The 19,335-nt window shown below is 43.0% G+C and overlaps 1 protein-coding gene across 1 annotated transcript in view; it reads right to left on the bottom strand.

Annotated features, from left to right (window-relative positions):
* Nucleotides 1–19,335, bottom strand: part of usp54a (ubiquitin specific peptidase 54a) — a 43,636-nt gene that overhangs the window by 11,514 nt on the left and 12,787 nt on the right. The window contains exons 2-14 of the mRNA XM_031874333.1: nucleotides 13,620–14,407; nucleotides 6,727–6,819; nucleotides 6,498–6,632; nucleotides 6,244–6,357; nucleotides 5,883–5,965; nucleotides 5,452–5,554; nucleotides 5,198–5,344; nucleotides 4,938–5,087; nucleotides 3,155–3,323; nucleotides 2,669–2,860; nucleotides 2,269–2,403; nucleotides 570–1,284; nucleotides 242–473 (exon numbers count right to left, since the gene is read on the bottom strand). Of these exons, the coding sequence (XP_031730193.1) occupies nucleotides 242–473; nucleotides 570–1,284; nucleotides 2,269–2,403; nucleotides 2,669–2,860; nucleotides 3,155–3,323; nucleotides 4,938–5,087; nucleotides 5,198–5,344; nucleotides 5,452–5,554; nucleotides 5,883–5,965; nucleotides 6,244–6,357; nucleotides 6,498–6,632; nucleotides 6,727–6,819; nucleotides 13,620–13,808 (2,457 nt within the window). The 5' untranslated portion in view covers nucleotides 13,809–14,407. The remainder of the gene's footprint in view (nucleotides 1–241; nucleotides 474–569; nucleotides 1,285–2,268; nucleotides 2,404–2,668; nucleotides 2,861–3,154; nucleotides 3,324–4,937; nucleotides 5,088–5,197; nucleotides 5,345–5,451; nucleotides 5,555–5,882; nucleotides 5,966–6,243; nucleotides 6,358–6,497; nucleotides 6,633–6,726; nucleotides 6,820–13,619; nucleotides 14,408–19,335) is intronic.

Genomic DNA, 19,335 nt, shown 5'->3' with positions numbered 1-19,335 from the left:
ACACACACACACACACACACACACACACACACACAGACACACACACATATAGTCATCACTGGGAACTATGGCAAGAAAACAGCCTATAGTGTCCCCACATGAGACATTCAGATCAGCCAGATTCAATATTTATCAGCTGATTCCAGTTTGACTAGTTGACAAGATGATTTCAGATGAAAAGAAAAACCTACATCAAGTACAGGTGTGTACATCTCAATTCAAGCATGTGCAATACTTCTTAACAAGTTTGCAGGTCTGCAGAACACAAAGTGGTTCGATTGCGTAGAGAGTCAATGGAAAGATGCGCATAGAGACATGAAGTGAGGTCTTTATGTGTCGGACTCGTACCGAGGCTCCCCCTGCTGGAGGAGCTGAGCTCCTGCAGCAAAGCTCCACTGCTCTTTGACCTGATGTTCCGCCATGCTGGTCCTGAGGAAGAGGAGGAGGAGGAAGGCTTCTTCCCGACACAATCCCTGAAGACAAGAGAGACACAGTTAATATATGACTTAAATCATAGGGCCTCCATCAGTGGACAAACTGCTCTGGACCAGAACCTTCTGTGAACTCACCTGTCGCCCAAGTTCAGGTCCAGGCTGACTGGGCTGCTGCTGTTCCTCTCGCTGCTCTCATATCCGCTCTCCATCCTCTGGATCAGCCTGGGAGGAGGGGGAGGAGGAGGAGGCAGCTCTGCACGTCCTGCACTTCCCCTTGCACTTGCAGGTCTATCTTCACCTCCTCTATGGCTGCTGGAGGTGGTGGGAAGAGTCCAGGAGGAGCCTGGCCTGACAGACCTCGCCTCCTCCTGGGCCGTGAAGGAGGCATCTGCTCCCTCTGAGGCCGGAGCCCCACCGTCGTTGGTCAGGGAGGCTCCGAGCGGGCTGTATCCTGCCTGCCTTCGCCTCTCGCGATTGAAGATGCTGTCGATGTTAAGTGCCTCCCTGCGGGGCCTCCACGCTGGCCGGTATCTCCCTGAACCCGCTCCACCCGAGCAGTTGGACTTGGTCTCGCTGCTGGTGCTGTCGGCCTCCCAGTCATGGGGTTTACTGGAGGAAGGGCAGGGAGAGGAAATGATGGCAGGATAGTGGTGGTTGTCGGTGGAGGAGTGGATTTCAGAGGCGAGGACAGCAGCCGGTAAAGACGAGGAGGACGAGGAGGAGAGGGGTCGGCTGTGGATGATGTTGCTCATGGTCTCTTTGAAGTCTCTGAGGCGACTAGTTGAGGATGAGAAGGAGGAGGAAGGTTTGGGGAGGTGACGAGGAACCTGTTGCTCCTTTAACGTCTCTCCTGGGGGAGGAAAGAGGAAAGATGAGAGGGGGTTAAGAGAGTAACAGGAGGGAGATAAGAGGGGAGAAAAGAGGAACAGACAGAGGAGCAGAGTGAGAAAAGGAAGGAAATGAGGATAAGAGAGGGAGAGAAGCAAGGAGGACAGAAAGAGGAGAAAAGGAGGAAGAAATTGGAACAAAGTAGGCAAGTGAGAACGAAAGAAAGGTAAAAAAACAAAATATATAGAGACAAGTTGAAAAGTAAGATTACATTAGAGTGACTGCAGAAATGAATGAAGGAAGAGAGAACAAATGATTTAATAATAAAAAATGATGACAGCAACACAAGTTCTCCTCCTGTGGTCACAAAAACTGTATTTCATATATTCTTGTGCCTCAAAGAAGCATTTAACGACCAAATGTTAGCATAACGGAACGTCTCAACATTTTATTGCAGCTTCCCTAAAAGCTCAGTTTCCTCACAGCTAATGTTGGAAAAGAAATGGTCTTTGAAATGGTGCTGTTGGCAGCAAGAAATTAACAAAATAAAATAAGGCAATGTATCTTCATAGGATCTAACCAGTTCATGTTATAAGCTGGAAAACTGCCAGATCACCTACTTTAGTTAGCCAACATTCAAGCCTGACACATTTATTAGAAGTTAAATAAGATACATTATATGTTTGAATCCTACTTCCCATTTCCTAATATTTTTGCAATGTATTGGTATAATTTATGTATTATATATTATAGATTTATTTTTCAGCTCTCAAATGTGACGCACGCTATATATATATATGGAACACGGCTCCTAAAACAACCAAATTGAAGGGATCCTTAAATACAAGCAGATTTTCAACATCAAAAATCCAGTGTTGGTTGAATTTCATTCAACATGTTTAATAGTAGTTCAGTAGTGCCCAGTAGTTCCCTCTCTGCCCTGTGATCGGCCCCTGTGATTGGCCCCTGTGCCCGGCCCCTGATTAGCACAAACACCCCTGCCTACCCTCACTGTGGTAACCAGCCGACGGGGCTTCGTTGTCGAGTTTAGATCGCCGGTGGCGGCTAGAGCTCCGCCTCCTATCCCCGGCCCCGCCTCCCTTCCTCAGAGACTGGTGCTGCTCACTGTCCGTCACGTGGCCTTAGCGACAAGAAGCATGGTAACAGATGTTTACAGCATGGTCACCACATCATGCGACACAAAGTAAAGACGAATGGCAGAGCGTGAATGACTGCACAGCAAGGTCGTACAGGAAAATAAAAACAATACAAACAAACTGTATTCTTTGCCTTCCAAAGATTGTCAGGCACATCCATCCCTCACTGGAGGCATTACTGTACCTCACTACCATCTCATTTCTAGCCTCCTATACTTCACCCGGACAACTTTTTCTCCTGCTACCCACCTACGGTATCCAGGCTGCAGCGCTCGGTGTGCAGGGGTCCGTCTGGGCGCTCGGTGCAGATGACGGTTCCCTGGGAGTCAGAAGAGTAGCGACTGGCCAGGGACTCATGGTGCGAGTCGGAGGGCTGTCGGTACGAGTAGCTCTCCGTCGACGAATCGGTGCGAGTGTCGCTGGAGATTGACTGCTCGCGGCCTGGCCGAGCGGGTGGAGGGGGATGGGATTAGTAAACAAGTCGAGGCGTCAGTGGGGATGTGCTCATATACACGCACACACAAACATACATCATATCAGACACGCCTGAACATCAATGCTGCTACAACTACTGCTACAACTACTTCTCTAACGGTTAGCTTTCTGTTAGTTACCTCAGTCTTGTCTGTCATAGTACTATTACTACTACAACAACAAGTACTACCGTTTCTGGTTTAGTTACCTGAATGTTTGCGGTTGTGCTACTACTACGACTCCTAGCTGTGTTGTAGTTACCCGAGTCCTCGCTGTCGTAACAGGCCTTGTTGAGGTGGTGGAGGTCGAAGCGGGAGGGCAGGTCCTGGACCGACACCGGCGTTCCCCGCGGGTCAGCGTACAGCAGCAGCAGAGGCTGGTAGTGGCCCTTGATGCAGCGAGAAACCACGTCCTTCCACTTGGGACCAATCTGAAGGGGAGCAACACAAACACAGCGGACAATGAATCCTAAAGGACACGGTACAAGCTGAAACCGGGACCTCTGCATAGACTCACACCTCTAATGTTTAATCAGCATTTCATATCTTCTGCTGTGCAGTTCATTTTCAGGTTGATGTTAAAAGTTGTCAACATCAAGTATCACTAAAAAGACAAATTGTGCCTTCACAGACAACAAAAGAGTAAATTCAGATCTCAATGGAATCTTTGAGTTTTAGGCATTTTTTTAACTTTTTAAAATGTTGTTAAAGGTTGAACCTAATTAGATTCAATTAGTGATTTAAAGTACCCAATTAAAGGTATTTAACTTAGGTAGAGACAAACAATACTAAGCCCTACTGACCACATGTTTAGAAATAGTATTATCCTTTATATATAAAGCTTTTCCACATCAAACCATTACCGGAAATGAATTTACCAGCCGCAGTAAAGACGTCCTGTTCACCTCGAAAACACTGCTCGGCAGCTAAAACAGTGACGGCAGCTGAAATTTTGGAGGCGGTTTCATCAGGCTGTTGGTAAAGAAAACGTCGTCTTCCTGTATGTTTTGTTTGTGAAACAAATCTTCCCGCTTGTTATTTCAGCTTTCACTCCATTTTCCCACCACCAAAAAGGAAAGTCCTCGTTCACCTCCAGATCTGCTCGGATCTAACAGGACGTCCCGAAATCCCAAAACTCCGACCCGTCTGTAAACCATGTACCGCTCAGTGTTTGAAAAAAATGTGTGCGTTTGTACAAGTGAAAGAAAGAGATGTGTGAGCAAAAGCGTCTGCTGTGGTGTGTGTATGTGTGTGCGTTGACCACACCCTCGGTCATGTCCAGCTGGACAGATCAACAATAGAGGGATATCCTTGTTTTCGCAACCAGCAGCGAGAGAGAGAGAGAGAGAGAGAGAGAGAGAGAGAGAGAGAGAGAGAGGGACATAGAGGGAGTGGGGGAATGTGATATCTCATGATTCCATCAATGTTATTAGAGTACAGCCATAATAGAAAAGAGTAAAAGTAAAAGAGGATAAGAAGGTAAAGAAAAGAGGTCAGAGAGAAGTGTGAGAATGAACAGAAAGAGGTAGAGAAAGATCACGACTACAACACGAGGTCATTTCCTTTCCTTAAACGGCCGACACATACTCACATTTGTGCTTCTATACCTGCAATGACCCTCAATAAATACCCCCCAGTGGTGGAGCTCATTTTAATTTCTTCATATACTGGATATCTTGTGAATTTTATGAGAATTTGAACAAATAAAGCACATATTTGTTTAAGATTACCAACGCTACCTTTAAAAAAAGTTAAACTTTAAAAAGTTTGTCTTACACTGCATTAGTGGGCCAACCAAATGTTGCATTAAATCCCAGAGCGATTGCAGCGATTGGCTGCGAGCAAAACCTTACAAATTGTATTTTTTTTTTCTAGATCTTGGCACAAAAAGGATTGATTGCAGGTATCGTTTGACGTATAGTGGTACTGGTTTATTTCGATATATTTTGATACCCAGCCCTAAATAAAAAATATTTGATTGAGTAATTATCTTAATCATTGTGCCCTACTACCAACCTACCAACACCATGCATTTCTGAATATACCTCCTTGACGTGTGCATCATCGAAGTACATCCATCGCCGGATCTTTGTCTGGAAAAAGAAGGTCGAGTAATGCTTCCCGTAGTAACACACCATGCCGACCAGGTAGAGCTCGGACTGACGAGCCTTCTCCTCCGTCACCCTGTAAAACAACTGAGAACAAAGAGAAGAAGAGTTCAATGAAGCAGCTTAACTGATTCTCTAACACTGTACGCTGATGACTCAATGATGTACATCAATGTGTTTGTTTAAAAACTTCATACATCCCCGAGACGCAGGCAGGTTCCCAGGGTGTGAATGACGTCCTCAGCGAGGTCCGACTGCTCGGAGTCCCAAACCAGACCGATGGTGATGATCTCCGGACTGTTGAGGAGGACACGAGCTATCCTGAGCTGCTGACCACACTGACTCTGAAGAAGGGGAGGAACATTTACATTGATGTGAAACGGTGCAAATCTTTACATCTGAGAAGCTGTAACCATTTGATTAATAATAATTTGTCATGAAAATGTCTCACGGGACAGCTGCGCAGGTCTCCCATGCTGGCGTTTCGCAGCAGCTCCCCGAACATGCCGGGAGTCGCCTTCTCCCTCGTCTCCAACATCTTCACTGCCTGGTTACTGAGGAGGACAAGGAGGAGATATTACCTTCATAGCTCTAGTTTATGACTTTCACAGTATTCTCTTTGTCCTTTGTTACATTTACCATCACATGCAAATCACACACAAAAACATAATTAGCTAATTAGCCTGATTAGTGCAAAATAAATAAAAAGATGTATAAAAAAATAAAATCACCTGTGTGTGTGTGTGCCATGATGAAGAGAGCGATAAGTCGGTTGCCTAGGTGACCCTGAAGTGTAACCTAGCGACATGAGTGTTTGTGCGGGGGGGCAATTTACCTCTTCTGAGATAGGAGCTAAACATAGAGTCCCACACTAAGACTTACCACAGAGAGGTGGTGGAGATGTAGTGGACCATCTGAATGAAGGGTAGAGGGTCTGAGGACGCTCCACAGCTGCTGCACACACACTGACACACACACACACACACACACACACGTAAACATCACATCTGGTGCTGTAATTTAGACATTTTGACAAAGAGCTTGATATGATATTGAAAATAAACCTCAACAGATAGTATGATATTATATTTTGAAGATATTTATTTTATTGTTTTATTTTGAAGACTTTTATTGACCTGAAAACTTTGAGAAACAAACTTCAATAAACTTAGGTTTAATGTTTTCTTGTCATTTGTTTCCGGCGGAGGAGAACTCGGCTGGTGAACACTGTTCACAGTCTCACCTGTTCGTAGAGCGTCATAGCAAACTTCTGGTGGGGGATGCAGTGTCTGGCTGTGCAGATGTCTTCTTTGGTCTCATCTGCAATGTGGAAGTGGATCCTCATCAGGATGTTTTCCTGCAGAAACACATAGAACAGCAATGATCATCAACTGTTTACAACAAAAACAGTTCCATTGTCCTTTAAATACCTCCCACTACTAACTATTTTACAGTGATGAGTGAAGAAGCACTGCATGAAGTTTTCTGTAGTCTTACAAAGCACTCTGCAGCGTCGTCCATGATGCCGAGCTGAAACCTCTGCTCGTCCTGGAAGGTTTTTGCGAGCGCGCTGCGAAGAGCGTCCGACGGTAAAACTCTCTCACTGCTGTACTGAAACTGAGCGAAGATACTCTGAAGAACGAGGGGATACAGACACATGGAGAGTGTTAGAAACAGGGAAGCTGGTCCGGGATCAGCTTCAGATTTCAGTAAGAGAGATTCTCACCTTCAGAGCGCAGAAAATGCACGAGTCCTCCATACACTTATGAGTTGTCAGCTGACGAAAACTACGCCTGAAGATATCAAGGTGCCACAGAACCTGAGAGACAGAGACGGAGGGATGACGTCAGTAAACAACACAAAGGAAATAAACACACACACACACACACACACACACAGGTCACCATTCAAGGTGCAACAGATGAAACTAAAGAAATAAGGCGGAGGAAGGATCGGAAATTCCACTCAGGATTTAATAAAAACAGTCCCATTGTAAAATAATAAAACTGACAACCCTTCCATAAAAATCTCCCACTGGTGTACTGTATCCCCCTCCCCCAAAAAACAGAGTCAAAGCAATCTTTCTTCAACAAATGCCTGCCAAGATCTGATCCCAAAATCTCAGCAGACAAAGAGCAAGAAATAAAGAGTTTACAGTTTGAAATAATCCTGGTTTAAGAGTTCGAAAGATTATCAAAAACCCTTTCTGTCCACAACTCTGCGGTAAAACTCTTTCAGCCAGAAGACCAGACGACCACTTCAAGAAAACTATCGTAAAAAAATGTTTACAAAAAAAATGATGTGGACTACAAGGATAAAACTGGATTCTCTCCAATCAGAGTTTAAGATTTTAAATCCTTAAAAATCGGAACAGATGTGTCTCAGTGCTGCAGCGGCCGCTCTGCCTCCACTAAAAGGCTCAATGTGACGCGAGATACCGGCCAATCACCTGTCAGCACAGTCACACTGCTGTTGAGACCACAGCCGGCCAATCAGAGAGCTTTTTTATTCAAGTGACCTGAGGACAAGCTGAGATGTGTGTGAGTGAGAGAGAGAGAGAGAGAGAGCGAAAGAGACTTAGTGAAAAACACAAGTAGAAACATGAAAGAGAGTGTGTGTGTGTGTGTGTGTCAAACTGTGTTCATCACTCTCTCCATCTGCTTCAGGAAACCATCTGGCCTCCTGTGTGATGAAGAGTGTGTGTGTGTGTGTGAGAGACAGAGTGTGTTAAAATGAGAGTAATGTTGAGATAAAGTGTGCGTGTGTGTGTGTGTGTGTCAAGACGATAAACAGGGTAAAAAAGACAGAACATGATGTGTCACATGTCAGACAGAACAAATATCACAAAAGCCATGTTTTCATTCAATTGTCAAGCACATTTTAAGCAAACTTTTGAAAAGAAATGTGAATAAGTCGCATTTCTATTAACTAGTTTGGAGCGAATTAACTCGGCTACAGGCCACGTATAAAAGTACGGTTACATATGTGAGTATTTGGTGTTTTTTTTGTCACATATGATAGTAAAGGAAATATCTTTGCGTTTTGAACCGACAGACGCACAGAACAAGCTATTTGAATCCACACTGATTGCAAAATGTTTTCTGGAATAAACAAATGATTAAGAAAAAAGGCAGGAAAATTGTTAAACTTGCTAAAATCTTATCTCATCCACTGAGCTGCAGCTGCAGCAGTTACAGTGTTAGACTGAGAGGACTGAACAGCCTCCTGCGACACAACACCGTCACAACAACCACACCTTTAGTTTAGAGGTCTGACAGCCTGCTATCACATCTAAACAAAATCATAACTATCATCATTACTATTATCATTGTTACTACTATGGTGTTGCAGCAGCACAAGGTCAGAAATATGTTCAAATAAACAGAGAAAGACAGAAAAGGAAAGGTGACTACGTGTGAACGAGACCATAGATGTCACAAACCATCGGACAGATCTAAAAATCAGAATCTTGATTCCCAGAAGGTAAAAGGTAAGGTGTGTAAATTCAAGTTCTGTATCAGTTTCAGACAGGACCTTTATGGAACAGAGCTGCAGTTCAGTCTGCATGCACAGAGATCACATAGAGTCTCCTAAACCATGACACACACACACAGAAGGATTTTAACCAGCTGTGACGGTGGGTTGTGAAGGCAGCCAGAGGTTTCATAACAGGATCAGAAACCATCAGCACAGAAACTCAGTTCCAGCCGCAGATGAAAACAATTTTATTTAACATTTTCATGTGAAAGTGTTTCAGTCAGTTTATGTATATATTCTGTACCTGTCTGCTCAACCCACAATATTCACACAGCTCATAAGAATATATTTGTTTCTGTCCAGAGACTTTGGGAGACGACTCTCCTGCTGAGCGGCAGGAATTCAGACATGGAGGAATTTTTTCATCACTTTATTAATGAGAAGGATTTTTAAAAAGAGCCGCAGCGGTACGGAGGTCAGAGTCGGGTACAGCTTAAATCCTTGGAGGGATGAACAATTATTTTACAAAACAGAACTTTGCCTCAGTTTGAGGCATTTTTTTTGGCGATGGTCAAAGTGAATGTGTGTTATAAAATGTAAGACTACAAGTCATGAATGTACAGAGGGACAGAAAACTGGACTAGAGCTGTAATCAGTCGATTAGTCCATCGACAGAACTATATTTATAATCGATCAATCTTTTCTCTCGCTTCAGGACAGACAGACAGACAGACACTTTCTAAAAATGACAGAAGGTGTGTTGGAATAGAAGCCCTGCGGTGTGAATCTGGTACATCTTTGGACAGGAGTCCTCAGTGAAACATACTGTGGTGTCAGCACTTTGGGTGTGTTTGTTTTCTCCTGCCCCCCCCCCACGAGGTCCAATATGTTATTTTATTCCTGCAGGACGAAGCAGCAGCGCTCAGCAGGTCAGCCAGGTAATGAACCTTCAGCACAGCGATGTACAAGACAAATCCCTTTATACTTTCATTATTATATCATTTCATCTACAAAATGTCAGAAAACAGTGAAACATTCCCGTTATCATTTCACACAGCCCAAGGTGAGCTCTTCAAGTGTTTTTCTGTCACATCAACAGTCAGATATTCACTTTAATGTGACAAATAAAAGCATCAAGTCATCACATCTGAGATCAACTAATCGCTGCAGCTCTCGTTTCAGTTCTTTTGATTTGAAAATCAACCTGCAGAGAAAATTCATCACAGTCAAGTGTTATTATTCAAGTGTTGGCCATTCAAGTTACATGAAATCACTGCATGATGATGCAGACATTTGACACGAGAACAGGAACCTCATTAGTGTCAAAAACATACAAGACTTGTGACTCAAAGCCATCTGGTGCAGCAGGGATGAGACAGCGGGAGGACGGATGGAGCAGCAAGCTGTGAGGTGGGTGGGAGCGTCCGTCGGGAGGGTAGACAACTGAGGAACGGAGGAGGCCGCACCGTAGATTCCGATGAATTCTTTAAATATCTGAAGGAGGTGCGTTCTAGTGACTCTTAAACACAGTCAAAGGACTAAATAAGGTTTCTCAACATCGACTGAGATGGATTATATTTCTACACTACAGTTGAAAAATGATGAATCTCCTGCCACAAAAGCTTGATTGAGGACAGTCAGAGAGGTCTACTCTATACTTTTGAATGGTCTTTCATGCTTTTAGGTTGTAGGAAGGCCTCTTTACAATATATTAAGAGTTTGTTTTGGTGAGTAATTGAATTACTGTCTAATTAAATAAAGTCAAACGAAGCAAAATCGGAGCGCTGGATGTCGTGAGCAGCAGGGAGGATGAAGATGTGTGAACAGCAGAACTAAAGGCCTCAGCTGCTTGTTACCACGATGTTCTTCCTCTTCGCTTTGTCTTCATCACATGTCGGAGCTGCTAAGCCTCCTGACGACTCCCCCCCCCCCCGGTCCGCCATGCTGCCTCCACTTCCGTCAGCTCAGCTGCTCGCAGCCTCACACTCCTTTTGATCACTTTGTTTTGACGTTAGGCAACGGTGACAAGTCAAGAAGAGCAGATGGACGGTTGGAGAGTTGAAGGGCTGTTGGAGGAGCTGGAGGGGGTCAAGGTGGTGAAGGTGGTCGGTGCAGAGAAGTCACGAGGAAGTGTAAGAGTTCACGGTACACTGGTCTCGTGTGGTGGTTGGGGTGGGGTGAGTTACCTCTCTGATTTACTGTGGTGGGCATACTGTGTTCATATTATAAATCTCAAAGACTAACTAAAATGGAAGGAGTTTGTCCTTTGATTTTGTCGACAACTGTTCCTCCGATCATCGTCACACTTGGCGGGTGTATTACGGAGGACCCAAGGAAGTGCAGTGTTGAGTACGAGCTCTTGAGATCTACGGGACCTATCAACTGTTACATCGCAGCACGGCATGCTGGGTACAGCTCGCTCTCCGTCGCACGCTTCAGGGAACAGATAATGAAAGAGACGAGAGATCTACGGGATATAATTATCATCAACTATCGACAGGCGTTCATCCGATCACATTTGGCGAGTGTATTGCTCAGGACCTAAGGAAGGGCCGTGTGATGACAAGTTGTTTGGATGAGCGGTTCAGAAAGCAAGTCAGAAGCCAAGCAATCAGTCCGTTACGAATAGACACGTTTTCAAGAACCGCACTAGTCTTATAAAAACTAGGTGGAGGCTGATGTTTTGTAGGATGCAGGTTATATTTCCTACCTAGTTGCGTTCCATGAAGGGAAGGCCTTGGTATTGTGTGAGCGAGCTCACTGGAATAGCTCACTGGGACACTTATGGAACTGAGCCATTGTTATCCAGTCTACCTGTGCTATTCCTCATACGACAAGTCAAAATGTCTGCTATGGAAAAAAGGTCCATTAGACAAACAGAAAGTTGATTAGCAACCGTTTTTAAAATGAATTGACTGTTTCAGGCATTTTTCAAGAACAAACACCAAACACATGCTCGTTCCTGCTTCTCAAATGTGGGGATTTACTGTGACTTACATTTGCTTAAAACAAGTATAAAGTTATTTTATTTTAATTTATGTTCATGCATTAATCCGTTAATGAGAAGGTTGTCAGGCATGAGTGTAGCTGAAACATTAGAGTGCACTGTTTTTTTAGCAAAAGCCAGTCGATGTACTATAATTACCTCTCCAATGTTTTTTTTGTGTAGTTCAACCACGAAGGATTGACAGAAAACAATGCAGCTTGTAATCCAGTGCAAGCGTTAGTAATTTGATCCGATTGATACCAGCAGCCCCGTTTACTCTCCTGCAGCTGAATCAGAGCTGGATTAAGTTTCTGCTCATGCTAACAAAACACGTCCTGCTGGTGCTGCTGCTTCACATTCAAAGACTTCAACTGAAACACAGGGACGCCTTTATTGTGAAACAGTCACAGGAGACAATTTGTTCTTTAACATTCTGTCAAACTCACGAGGCACATAAAAAAAGATCAAAATCGATGCAGCAGGACCAGAGATGTTGTCCTTTTACATTCCACACATTCTTCCTCCTCGCCAAAACCTGGCGCCTACACAACCCACAATGCAACAGGACATTTATCTGACATCACAAGGCTTTATACTACTTTTAAAACATGTGCAGTAGTACTCATCAACACCTGAAAATATCACCGAGGTGTGAATTCAGTTCCTATTTAAGGATTACAACTCTATACAGATTAAGGGTTTCTACTGTTGACAGATGACACCGTGGCGTTTGTGTGCGGTGACCTCTGACTATTGCTGTTGAGCTCATACTGAGCTTCAGTTAAACAATGTAATGAGTGTTTCCTCTTCAGCCGAGTCTGTCATTTCAGCAGCAGCCCCACCCTGCAGGGTTAATGAGTCAGCCTCCGTTTGAAAACCAATAATTACTGCTCTCACACCGTCTCAGCTCTAATTGTCGAGGCACACAACACACCTCCTCCTCAAACTCCTATTTAAAAAGCTGAGTCATAAATAAGTGTAACGTGCATTCTGGGAGGTGTTACAGGCTCCTGGAGGAGGCTCATTACAGGCTCACTTAAGCATGGAGGAGATTATCAAACTGGTTGTTATGTGGATGGTGCAGTCATCTGTCTGACTGCTGTTTACCAACCACAGCGTTGCCTGATTGACTGGCTCAAAGGCACAGTGGTGAAGCTTTCTGTCACCATCTACATTGGATGCATTGCAGAGTAATACTGACGCACATAGAAGTACCTTTACACAGATACTGCAGTCATCGAGAGGCTACAGTGTTAGCAGCTCTGTGAAACAAACGCATAACAATCCGTTTGTTCTTGTATTTTCAACAGACAGTAGTTAAAGTGTCAAAGACAGAAAAACCCCTCTTGCTGGGGACTGATGGAGTATTTTTCCCGCTGTCAACTTTGGTAAACTCGTCGGGCTATTATCATATTTCAAGCAACATTTCAAACACCTCTGTATTACACTGAACTAATACAACTAATACAACTGTGGTGTAACACCGACACACCGTCCGTGTGTTTTACACAACTCTCTCTCTCTCTCCGTTGCTGCTGAACAGGAACCTGCAGGCCGGTCTTATAGCTCCGCCGTAACATTTTCTCTCACCATAGTGTGACCGACTAGGGACAAGATGCGCTTGTAGTGCTAACCTCAGCACATGTTGCTAACAGCGTACAGCTAAACGTTTCAAGAAGGAACTCGCACCTGTGAACTGTAGTTCAGCATTACGTGCACCAATCTACATATCCTGTATCCTGCGTGCACCGGATCGTAACCCTGTACCGAGACGGTTCTACGCAAATACAAGAACCTTTACGGTCCTAAAGTTTATCTGCATGCTATTTTTTCAATTAATTTGTTACAATTTTGTCAAACAAATAATGAAAATCTGGAAGATACTGGCAGATTAATCAATAATAAAAACCATCTTAAATTGCGGCCATAATTTATTCAAAATGTTTAATATCGCATGTCTTCAAACACTGTTTTCCCCCTGGACCTGAGAGGGAAAGTCAGCATGTACGCTCTACAACAGGCACACTGAGCTTCCTGTCAGTGGTCAGTACACGTATTCTCTCAACACGGGGTCAACCGGTCAGAGAGAATGTGCATGTATGTGCGTGAAAGAAAGAAGTCAATAGAGAAAGAAATGACAGAAAGTCTGAGTGTACCTGCAGGGCGCTGTTCAGGAAGCAGCTGTTCTGTCCCGGCTCGTTGCTCAGCCCTTTACTGGGAGCGATGGACGTCATGGTGCGAGGCGTCAACATCCCCTGCATCCCCACACCACCATTGCTGCCGCCAGCACCGCTTCCACCTCCGCCGCCTCCACCTGACGCGAAGTAGTTCCTCTTCCACGACATTTTTCCCGCTCTCTCCTCTTTTCGCTCTCCTTCTTCGTGGTCTCTCGGCCTCGCTCCTAGCAGGAGTCAGCTTCCTGTCTTCCGTTCTCGTGTCGTGGGAGACAGAGACATTTCCTCCGGCGGACGGGAGGATGAAATTCTAAATATGATGAAGACTCCCAACAACAGAATGGACAAGAGCAAGGAGGAGGAAACAAAAATAAACCGCAAAAAAAGAAAGAAAGAAAAAAGTCTGCTCCAAAAAAGAAGAATGCAAATAAAGTCCTCAGTAAAAGATTTAGTTGAACAGTGTTCTTTAACTAATCTCTACCTTCTGCATTTTTTAATTCCAAAAACTGCACTAAAATATTAAAAAAAACTTCTGTATCTCAGGTTTTAGGTCCATAAATTCCAAAGGTTTTCTGTGTGAACTTCCTGCGCTCTTCTTCTTCACACTTTCAAGGACTCAGCCCTCTCCGTGTCCGAGTGTTGCAGGTGCGACAACCTTTGCGCTCCTTTCACACGGCAATATGTGCAGCTGAGCCGTGACCTCGCGTCATCCTCCTCTTCATCATCATCACCACACTAGCCAAAAGGCTAGTCAGAGGCTCAGGACGGATCTGCAGAAGAAAGAAAACAACATTCAGACTGTTAGACGGTCATCACAGCTCAGGGATGGTTTTTGCTGATGCAGTTTATTTCACACAATCAGTTTCTGCAGTATTTACCTAATATAAATATATTAAGAGTTCTATAATACCGCATAGAAAACAATCTGATACCTTTTTCACCATCCTATCGATCAAACAATGACAGAAGATGATCATGGTCATTCATCAAGAACATACATTTTATCACATTTTTGTCAGTACTTCAATTGTTTACAACAATAATTCCTTGTAAAATAATGAGTCAATATTTATTGTTTGCAAGTCAAACAGCTTTACTAAGCGTTTATGAGTAGCTGAGCTTCCTGGCTAACAGCCAGAAGTTTTAACCGATGTCTACAGCAGACCATAAAAAGATAGAAGAATGTGAATGTCTTAATTCAATACTTCAAGTGCTACAGAATCTGTGTTAAAGACTACTGATCCCGATCAGAAGCAGACCTTTTTTATTTGGCCTTTATGTAAGGGCTTTGCATCTCTACCTGGGGATATTAGACACTAAATTAAAAACAAAGCTGATGAATAAGCTGCATGCTGATGAATATTGTGAAGCTATAAAATTGAAGAACAATGTGAGCAGTGTTCAGTAATGCAGACATTAACCCAACATTACTCTGTAAAAAACAGACCTTAAAGCCTTTAAATCTCTTTTAAGACTTTATATTGAGACAATGTACGACTTCTGCAGACAGAAGAAACCATCCTCCTCCTCCTCTTCTTCACACTGCAGTCACAATAACAGACGGAGGCATTCACAGCCTTTTCTTTGTCTCTCTCATCTCATCTATACCTTGCTTTCTCTCTCTCAGTGGTTTATTGACCTGACTGTCTACTTGTGCTGCCAAAGACTTCAAGCCTTTTTTTTGCCAAGTAACACAAAACACACACATTGAATGAATGTAAAAACACAAAGATTTTAACAATGCAAATCTATACAGTAAAATCTGTCAGAGCTGCAGAGGAATAATCTTACTGACAAGATGGGATAAGAAAAGATACAAACTTTTGAACCATCAGAATAACTGTGCAAATTAAATAATGTGAAATACATGCATGAACACAGATTTCAAAAGATTTGACTGCAGTAAATATTTAACCTTTTCTCAATTTGTCAGCTTTAAATGTGAAAACAAACCAGTCAAACCTCACATGCTGCTCTGCAAACCTCAAGAACAAAGACTGAACATGTTGTGAAAGTCTTAAAGAGACTGTCGAAGTCACACTCTGGGATTTTACCTCATTTTAGTTCGGCAGTAAATAAATAAGTACATTCATAAATGAATCAACACAGAGTGAGAGAGGCGGGAAAGTAAGTCTATGTGTGTGTTATGTAGTTAGTGTGTGAGAGAGGTAAACTGCCGGTCAGAGCAGAGGGAGGCGAGGAGGGATTAGCCTGATCAGACTCTGTCTGTCTGCACCGGATTAGACTGTCTGTGTGTGTGTGTGTGTGTGTGTGTGTGTCCCTCACTCCTCCATTAACAACATTCATTTTGTTAATTGCAGCCGGTCATCAGTTCAAAGTAGAATCCGAGTGTAAAAATGTTAACGTGTGTATCTAGATTTCTGTTCATTTATTCTCTGTGAGATGATAATAAACAACAACAGATCAAAAACACCTTCAACAGCAAGATGCAGAAGCCACCAACAGGAAGTGGGCTACTATCTGAGACCAAGACCAAGCTTATGAAGCACATTTTCCCGTGATAAATAAACCAACCAACAGTGACACGAACACGATCAGTCAACAAACAGTTTCATATTTGATAGGTTCAAAGAAAAAGAAGGTTTCTTTGTCAGAGTTTGAGAAACTTGTGTGAAAAGTCTTGAGAGAAACTTTATGGAGACAAAAGGGTCTTGATGACATTTATGAACCATGACGCCATTTTCTAGCTGCCATCACAGCAGTGAGGTGGAAACACGTCGTTCTCCTGAATGATTACAGCTTTTTATATCCTACAGAAACACATTAGGGTCCCGAGGTCGAGTCAACACCAGGGAAATGTTAATTAAAAAAGGAAAGAAGTGTAAAATGAAGACTAAGTGAGAGGCCGTTAGGGGCTTATGGAGCCAGGAGGATTAGAGAAATGGACCTTAATAAAACCCTGGTGACGTTCACACTGAATAACAGAGATGAGCACACAAACATGACTGCACTCATATCTCTGCTTCCTGCTAATAAAACTAAAATCTGGATTAAAAACTTTTTCAGGAAATGAGAAGAGAAGCTTATTTATTTTTCAAAGGGTCATTTCACCCTAAATGGAGTATATAGTTTAGGTTATATTTGTCCATGTTAGGAGGTATCCGTCTCCAATAGAATTGAGGTAAATGGAAAGAAAAATACATAAATTGCAAAATCCCAAATGAAATGATTATCCTCATGAAACAACTCAGACCAGTAATCAAGTGGTGGGACAAAAACTAAAGTGCAAAGTGGCATTATAGGATTTGATTGCTCCAACAAGGTCTCATACACTGAATATTTAGTTAGCTTTAGTTAAACAGTATTAGAAAGGGAAGTGAGACTGTTGAGCTGGTTCGATGATGACAGATTTAAACCAACTTTGAGGGATCAAACCTTCAGAAATTGGGAGGGAAGGAGGATCACAGCAATGAGAAATATATTGAGTTTTCACGGTTTTGAAATAGACATGGATTAGAAAATTACAATGCATACAAGACTTAAGGTAGTCTTAGTGCTGTAGGCTACTAAAACCTAGCTCCTCTACTATGTACCTTGAGGCTCAATGGGAGCGGGAAATGAACATTTAAATTACAACAGTGAAGCACAGCACACTGCTTCAAATTCAAGAACACGGAGGGAGTCTCGGTGGAAAAATCTAAACGCACTTCTTCATTATACACCTAAAATAAACAGTAAACAAACCGGTTGACAACAATCTTGCTGGCGGGTATGTGGGAATAGAGAGGCTAATCACACACACATTTTTGGGCCAATGTCATACATTTTACTCATGGTGTACCTTGTAGCTATCAGCACTAGCTATAAAAGTCGCTAAATCTAGTGAGAAAGACGCCAAGTCGGCAACACTACAACTCCTCCCTTCAGCTCCCTTTTTTCCCCAGAGCATTGTTTTTATTTTTTGTTGTCAGGATGTAAAGAGAATTTCAACAAAAATGTTTCTAAAATACAACACCAACCACCAACCCTAGCTTTAAGGTTGCAACTATTATTTTCAATATTGATTCATCTTGCAATAAGTCTCTTGATTAATCGTTCATCACACTTTTGTGACATGAAATGGGTCCCAGGTGTCCGTCTGTGTACCTGGACAGCAGACGAACCAATCAGAGAGTCAGGATTACTTCAGCTGATTAGAGGTCGCTTCCTCTCCTGGTGAGCACTGAGACTGCTTTGGTGTAAAATCGGTTATATAACAAAATGCCAGTCTGTCGCAGAGGCTTTACACACACACACACACACTATAATCACCTCTAATTCGCCAGGCTGGCTCGGATCCAGCTCCATGCAGCCACTCTGCAGGGCTAACAGGAGAACTACCAGGAGACTTGATGCTACTGGGAACACTGGGATGAAGCCAGCAGGGATGGAGACGTGGTGAAGCAGAGATAAAGGGCCTGGCAGCAGGCAGACAGACAGTATTGATCTGATTCAGACTGTCCCGTCAGGTGAGTTCACAGATTTCAATCGTTTTCAGACCTATTTTCACCATGCTACAAACACCTGTTAAAACAACATCAATATTTGTAGAAAATGTGTGTGATGGAGGGAGAAAACACTCAATAGTATGAGGAGGTGATGGTGGATGATCCCAGAAATAGAAGGTAGAGAGGAGGAAGAGGAAACAACTGTTTTTAGAAGATGGTCATTTAACCTTATTTTCTTTGCTGCCATGACACGGACATGCATTTAAAGTAAAATATTTTCTAAGAAGCTTTCTAGGCGGGGGAACCGAAGCTCTTTTAGCCGCCGACCTCGTTGGCAGTCAGTCTACGAGGAAGATTTGGGGTCTAATGACTAAAAAGGAGAGCTCATGAATATACAGCCGTCCTTTCAGAGCTGCAACTGCACCAAAATAACTCAAGAGAATTTGGGAATGTGGAGCACTTCAATCACTTAATTCTACCCAGTGAAAGGAGGAATTAGCTGCTTGTCGTGTCCCTCCGAGACTCTCAGACAAGCCGACGTCTTGACTCAGTCAAGGACACTTGAGCTGTGGTGAACAGTGACTGTGGCTGGTTCATGACGAGATACAGGCTGGTCTTTCTACACCAACACGATGAACTCTGACTTGGGCTGAAAGCTAACGTTAGCTCGATGATCCCGCCACGATAACGTTACACTTGTTACAGAACATGAGCAGATCAGCGGCAGCGCCGGGTCCCTGTTTTGAAGGGAAAGAACGTATTTTAACACCAGATGTGTAGAAAGACCCATGATTCACATGATATTATTTAAATAACATATCAAGTACAATTATGAGGTACTTGCACTTTCCTTGAGTATTTCCATTTTATGCAGCTTTCTACCTCTACTCTACTATCTCAAGGGGTATTATTGTACTTTTTACTTCACTACATATAATTTAAGTTACTTTGACGATTTTACATACAATATGCTTAGGCTTTGTGATATAATGCAGTACTACCTATTAGTATATAACATGTAGAATTGTCTCTACGTGTATTTCTTAGTAAAAGAAAATGAATTGAATATCCTATGATAACCCTGAAATGAATACTAATTGTAAGGAAGTATTCTCAGACTATGATGTACTTTTATACTAAAGTAAAAGGATCCCAGCAGAAATGTAGAAATTTTTGCAAATTTATTAAAAAAGGAACTGAAATATGCTGCCACCACCATGTTTCACTGTTGGGATTGTATTGGGCAGGTG

The sequence above is a fragment of the Anarrhichthys ocellatus genome, unplaced genomic scaffold (genome assembly GCF_004355925.1).
Source record: "Anarrhichthys ocellatus isolate YVR2014 unplaced genomic scaffold, GSC_Weel_1.0 scaffold3, whole genome shotgun sequence".
NCBI lineage: Eukaryota > Metazoa > Chordata > Actinopteri > Perciformes > Anarhichadidae > Anarrhichthys > Anarrhichthys ocellatus.
Note: the sequence above shows the minus strand (reverse complement) of the source record. Positions and strands in the feature narration are given on the sequence as shown.